Source organism: Mercenaria mercenaria, chromosome 17, assembly GCF_021730395.1.
Source record: "Mercenaria mercenaria strain notata chromosome 17, MADL_Memer_1, whole genome shotgun sequence".
Taxonomy (NCBI): Eukaryota; Metazoa; Mollusca; class Bivalvia; order Venerida; family Veneridae; genus Mercenaria; species Mercenaria mercenaria.
The window spans coordinates 29,588,510-29,595,356 of record NC_069377.1 but is presented as its reverse complement, the minus strand read 5'-3'; the positions used below and the strand labels follow the sequence as shown (position 1 = coordinate 29,595,356).

Genomic DNA, 6,847 nt, shown 5'->3' with positions numbered 1-6,847 from the left:
ACAAACACACACATGTTGTGAAGTAGTTAAGTGTTAGGAAATCAATAATATACATGTTGTGACGAAGCAATTGTAGACCACCAAAAGGAATAATATGTTTACCCGTCAGCAATGCTTACAGTAAGGTTAACCCCTTAAACAACATGTTTTAGTGCATTTTATTCGGTATTCATTGTTTGAGGGAGTATTATATTTGTTTTCACCCCAAAGACAAATTCTCAAGTGCGTATATGGTTTTAAGGCATCAGATGCAACTGACGGGACATGTTGTTTCGCAGTACGAACTTGGTTACATAAGGGGAGAATATGTGCAAAGCAGGTTCTCAGACGGTACGGAAATCGCTATATAAGCCAGTGCTCCCGGGTTTGAGCCCCTGACTGGCTACACACTTTTCGCACCCTGTGAAATTTGGCACCCAACGTGGGACAGAGTTATTCTTACTTGGTCAGTCTTACGACGTTTGCAATAGTGTGTATCTCTGGCATTATGCACGTTTTCTAATTTATAGAGCTGTATCTTTGGATACGTTCACATCTGGGGAGAACGTGTAATGGCAGCCGGTCAGTTCAGTCGATTGAGCACTCTCGCTGTAAGCAAGGGATCCCGTGATATAGCCCCTGACAGGCTGCACACCCTATGAAATGTTGTAATAATCTGGTTTCCAATTAATAAGGCATATACATGTTCTGTTAATAACATCGCATGTCACGAAATGCAAACACCACACACAACACACACACACACACACACACACGAACGCACAAAACACGACCACCAACTCGATAGGTGAAACCGCGGAAACACAACAAGAACAATAAAAGACCCCAAAACGACATTTTGATGCCCGCTAAATTAAAAATCAAAACTCGACAAATAAATCCATTGAGTCGACAGCCCTTATTTGCCCTTATTTTGTGGGAAATTTGTTGAGTTCTCGTCTCTTATGACGTCAAGTTATCGTTATATCGCCACATCAACGTGCTAACACGCCAACAGCTCAACGTAATAAACGATTTCAAAAATCAGTCGCAATATGTCTCGCTGTAGCTCGATGTTTACTTATATATTACGATATTCTCTTCAAAATAATATTAGGACTGTGTCCGTGCATGTACTTTAATAACCTTCTTCTGGTGTACTCCTTAACTTCACTTCTTTGAATTTATGTAAATTTAGCTCAAAGCATGAGAAAGGTAGATAAACTATGAACTTGGAAGCAAGATGTTATCGACACACACTATATAAGGCAAGCAAATTGCGTAATAGACTAATCGTTTGTGAATTTTGAAAACAAAGAAAATGAAATATATTCTACGTCTTTTGCTGGTAATCGTCTCTGTGGCGTATGGATATATTATTGAAGGACTGAATACTACTAGAACTGTGACGAAAAAATTGATGGTGACGAATGGTGGACAGTACGGCCTTTGGACAGACCCAGAGTTTTGCCCAATGGGAACGTTTGCATCTGGTTACAATATGAAGGTAAGATATCGCGTTCGAGTTTGTGCATACGTATTTACATACGTCTGTCTGTGTGCGTACGTTTGTGCATACGTGCGTGTACATGCGTAAACGAACAACTGTTAATAGCAAACTGACATAAAAGTATAACCTTGATTTCCAAAGAAATTCATATACAAGTCACCGGATGTGTTCGACGCGTGACGGTACGGTCGTTTACACATTTTAGCTTTGCATTTGGGCAAGTTTTTTCTTCCGTGTGCTAATATTAAAGCAAATATAACAAGAAATATCTTTAAAAATGATGGTCGGCGAATTGTAATAAGGAAAGAAGTTTATGAATTTTTCATCTAACATTCATCTTTCGTCTAACATTTTTCAAATTGCAAAACTAAACACCGCACTTTAACAATTTAAATGGTTCTCTTTTAATTTTTCGCAAAGGTTTCTAAGGTTGCAATTTTGTTTCGTTTATCCTTAGACGAATAATTACAGCAGTATTTTGATGAAGATTCATGAAGCGGTTCACGAGAAGAGGTCATTAAATGTGTTTATATTTTAGCTAAATTGGTCCCTATCCCCATTTGTAACAAAATAGTTATAATAGCTACAAATCAAGTTTGATTAGAATACATGAGAAAAATCAATTAAAGGAAATTTTTATTTATTATTTATTATTTTTATTTATTTCTAAAATAGGCCAACTGATCCTGCTTTAACAAATGCATATTCACTATTCATGAATCTTTGGACAATGACGTCACACCTATAAAAAGGTTAAGGTCAAGCAAAACATACAATTGTAATTATTTCAATATTTCTGTTTCATAAGCAAAGTTTGACCGTAATCATATCACATAGATACCTTCATTTCAATGTAATGAGATTCAGTCATTATATAGCATATATATAATGAAACAGATTTCAACTGAGTTCAATATTTGCATACCATACTAAAGAAAAATATTCATATATAATAAATCAGTTAAATAATTTATAACAAATATATCAAAGCAAACAAGTACTCATTTTAATATGCAATCTGAATAAGTCTCAAAAGCAAGAAACCTTTTCATATACAGACGACAAATGTAACAAGCAAAATCTTTTAAATAGTTCTCTACATAAAAGACTCTTATCACAACCTTATTCATGTGATACGCAGACAGTATTCAGCTCTTTCTTTAATTTGATATATGTTGGTATTTGAACAGGTTTTTATCTTATTTATTAAACTTACTTATCATTTTGAGATATATCAATATTCTTGCTAAATATACTGAGCCAAAGTTAGCTTTAAAACTGTGAACAGCGTCGTTTAGGATAAACGCTTTGTATACATTTCACTCAGTGTAGCACAATCAACAGAGTGAAAGAAATTGACACTCTCGTCCAATCAGACAGAGTGTTGCATAAATCTTCCATTTTGATAAATTATCTATAATGCCTTATCAAGTAGTTTGATTTGCAAACTGAAGTCACGTGGCATAAGTAACGAAAACGAATTTAGACGGCGTCGCCGAAAAAAACACGCTAAAATTAAGATATTCAGGTATTTAAAAATGATTTTTCGGAGGTCAAGCAAAATGAACCACAGAATAGGATCGGCAAATCCATGAATCGCGCTATCATGTTTAATTTGCCGGTCCTACTCTTTTCGCATGAACTCCGAATGTTTTTACTTATTTCTTATATTTAGATTTGGGCCGTTCCATGAGAAAACCTGTATTAGTGACATGATATAATTATTGCATAAAAATCATCGATTTTCTTATGTTAAGGAGGTAGGTTACCTTGTTACAAGGGTAAATTCAAATTAGTTGAACCGCAGCATTTTTCTGTATTTCGTGTAATATGAAGTTTTAACTACTACAATCTCAATTTCGTTTGTCTCTGTCCCTTCAAGTTCAGTTTTTATTCAGGTTTGAAGAACATGACCCTCCACAGGTATTTCATATTGGAAGAAGAAGGAAAATACAGGTATTTAACGCTTTCCAGTGTATTTTAGTTTCATTGATATCCGTAGAAGTCTGCATAATTGATCATTTTACTAGTATGCACGTTAGCCTTTTAATATAAGCTTAAAATGGATATGTATATGTGTTTCCATGGTAACGCATTTTCTCTCATTTTTAAAGAACTATGTATAAAAATAGCAGTTTTCGACGGCTTCAGTGCCATTTTGTTAATGACCAACATGGAATATTTGGATAATATTATCAGTAAAATATCAAGCACTTTACATGGTACCCTATTTTTCTTAAACTACCCTATTTTTCTGAAAGTTTAAAGTAACCATGGCAACAGAGATGTTTAAAATAGCTTATATCTTGCTTTTTGTCATAAGTTCTTATAAAAAATATTGAATAAGATTATCTTTCTAGTTAATGTAGCTTTAAAACATATTATTTCTAACATAAGTTATATTTTCGTGTTATTTGCATTTATTCAAACAAATTTCACAGCTTAGAATACTGACAGCAGTACCCCTCGTCTGGCATTTTTCGTGGAAAAATCGTTCAGCATGCTGCTATTATTCTCATAATTATTGTTGAAATGAAAATAAAAAGCCAAAGATGTGTTTCTTAAATAGACCAGTGTCAACGCTTTTGAATTTTACATTTAGATACATAGGTCACGGGCTTCGTTTCCATGGTAATATCAATTTAATTCAAGAAACCACAATTTTCTACTGAAATTTGGACAATTTTAGATCTTAATTTCAGTATATAAGTAACAAATTATCAACGGAACCTGAAAAATAGGTATAACCAATCAAACTGCTAGATTTTTTATTTGAAAATGGCCGTAACAAGTAACCTTTCACCCAACTATATTCCAAATAACATTGGTTACCATTGTCCATTTTCATACATTCCGCATAACATTTCAATATTTTAACTACAAAAAAGAACCAAAATATTGATTATTATTCAGAGCAATAGACTCATAAATATATTTCAGCAAATAATAGTTATTTGAAAATAGTTAAAATAAAGAAAATACACAGAATTACGTAATTTCAAGATAAAAGCTATTGATTTTGCGCGGTAACTGACACGTAACATCATGACGTCAATGACGTCATTTTAATGCAACATTGTTTCGAAGCGTTTCTGCGGCAATTTATTCATTATTTCTGCATTATTAAGCCATAAAGCATCAGATTGAGGACAGGTCCATGATTTGTTTTCAAAAGAATGAATATACAAACACTTTTTTGTCGTAAACGCCGTCGTAAATCGTCACGTTAGCTTCCGGTTGGACATGCGCACATACAAATATAAAGGTAACCTACCTCCTTAATGCAGAAACTAGAAACAAATAAGTTGTGTTCTCGTAACTTTAGCGCCTTTCATTTTAATAGGGAGAATGTAAATAATTATGATTTAACAGAAGTGCATTTTATATCAATGTGTTTTACGTTCCATTCATTGTTTGTACGATTATAGCTTTAAGTACTTTTTTGCTTTTCAAGTCACTAATATTTCAAGCTCTGTTAGCTGGTACATAAATAATTCAACTTGTTATTTCATGATTTGGCAGTGCAAACTTGTCATTCGGCACTGGTAACTTTTCATTCTGATGTCGTCACTTTACATCGTTCGGCAGTGATAAGTTTTCATCCGGCAGTGGTTTCATGTCAAATCAGCATTGCAGAATGACAAGTTAGCACTACCGATGACAAGATAGCAATACCAAATGACAAATTAGCACTACTGAATAAGAATTAGCACTACCGAATGGCATCAAACCACATCAGAATGAAGATGCATCACATTATATTGAAAAGTGAGTACTTCAAAATAACAAGTTAGCACTGCCGAATGACAAGTCAGCACTACCGAATGATAAGTAAGCACTGTCGAATTACAAGTAAACATTGACGATTGAAGACTTACAACAATCGAATGACTATAAACCATCAAAGTCGTGTTTGGCATTCCATGGGAGACATGTTTACTTGATTTAAATGGGTTAAAAGTATTTTATGGGATTCACACACATGTAAACCATTCCTTTTAATGCATATTTTTAACATAAAGCCCCGAATTTTCATTCATTGTGTGTGCGTTATTCGACAGGGTTTACAGCGCATGAACAACAGATAATTATTTCTATATTTCATTTGTGACATTTCAGAATTTCTTTTCCAGATAGAATCAAATCACCTTTTTGGGGACGACACGACGCTGAATGCTATCAAACTGACTTGTTCTGACACTTGGGGACATCTTGAGAAGGGAGCAACTGTCACTTCCGGTGAAGGAAATTTTGGAACATGGGCAAAAACTGAAACATGCAATCAAGAGTACCACGCGGCAAACTTTCTCACGGCTTTCTCGCTTCAAGTTTCAGCTCCGCTGAGATCTGTCAAAGTTTTTGCAAAATGTTTCTTTGAATGTTTCTTCCAAACAAAATTAATGCCAAAAATAATTGCTTAATCATTAGAATATGGCTTTAATCTGTACAATGCACAATGAGAAAGGGTCGGTAATTTGAAGTAGATCAGGTTTGGTTGTAATATTAATCTGACTGATATATAGTATATGTAATAATAGGCTACAACCAAAATGAAAGTTTTCAATACAGCTCTTTATATTATCCAAGAATTTGTATGTTATTTCCCATGAAAAAGGGGGTTTGGTAATTACGTCAACCTGTCAAATTTACAAAGATTTGTTTGTGGCATTTGTACAATACTGATACACCATTTATTCTTCGTAACCTGTTAATGTAAACCAAGAAATCCCAAGCTAATAATTTATATCATCTCGAATTACAGCAAGGATCGGGTGATGATACGTCTGCGAACTACATAAAGTTTTACTGCCGTGATCTTGCTGGAGATAATAACGAGACCGAACTCGCCCGATCTCCCGGCAGTGCATGGCGGGGCAATTACGGTCAGTGGAGTGAGAGCTGTGACAATGACATGGCCATTTGCGGACTCGCCACGAGAATAGAGTCTCCACAAGGTCATGGTGACGACACCGCCCTAAATGATGTCGTCTTCTACTGCTGCAGGCAATCCAAAGAGTACCCGGGACCCGTTGGAAAATAATGCCATGAATATATGAAGGATAAAATAAACATATCTTTTTACAGCTATGTGTGTTCATTATATTGCAGTACAATTTATGTTGTAGTATAAAGAAAATCACAACTTCTTCTTTCTCTTCAACGATCAATGAATTTTTAAATTTTAACCATAATTCGGCTACCATTGTGAATATAAACCGAACAAAAGCTACTGTTTGATCTATGTAATCAATAACAGGGTTTTAGCTCACCTGAGCCAAAGGCTCATGGTGAGTGACCGCTCAATGTCCGTTGTCCGTCGTCCGTCGTGTGTCCGTCAACAATTCCTAAAAAAAGTCT

The 6,847-nt window shown here is 34.7% G+C and overlaps 1 protein-coding gene across 1 annotated transcript; it reads left to right on the top strand.

Annotated features, from left to right (window-relative positions):
• The first annotated feature begins 1,300 nt into the window (after positions 1-1,300).
• Positions 1,301-6,530, top strand: LOC123535847 (vitelline membrane outer layer protein 1-like). The gene is made up of 3 exons (XM_045318600.2): positions 1,301-1,486; positions 5,623-5,844; positions 6,252-6,530. Exons 1-3 carry the CDS (start codon positions 1,301-1,303, stop codon positions 6,528-6,530), a joined length of 687 nt encoding a protein of 228 aa, XP_045174535.2.
• The last annotated feature ends 317 nt before the right edge of the window (positions 6,531-6,847 follow it).

What these genes read in the sequence shown, in the direction of transcription:
- LOC123535847 (XM_045318600.2), top strand. Translation starts at nt 1,301, where the DNA reads ATGAAATATATTCTACGTCTTTTGCTGGTAATCGTCTCTGTGGCGTAT. An exon ending in CATCTGGTTACAATATGAAG is followed by an intron (nt 1,487 to 5,622) that starts GTAAGATATCGC and finishes TTTCTTTTCCAG; the next exon opens with ATAGAATCAAATCACCTTTT. An exon ending in CTCCGCTGAGATCTGTCAAA is followed by an intron (nt 5,845 to 6,251) that starts GTTTTTGCAAAA and finishes CTCGAATTACAG; the next exon opens with CAAGGATCGGGTGATGATAC.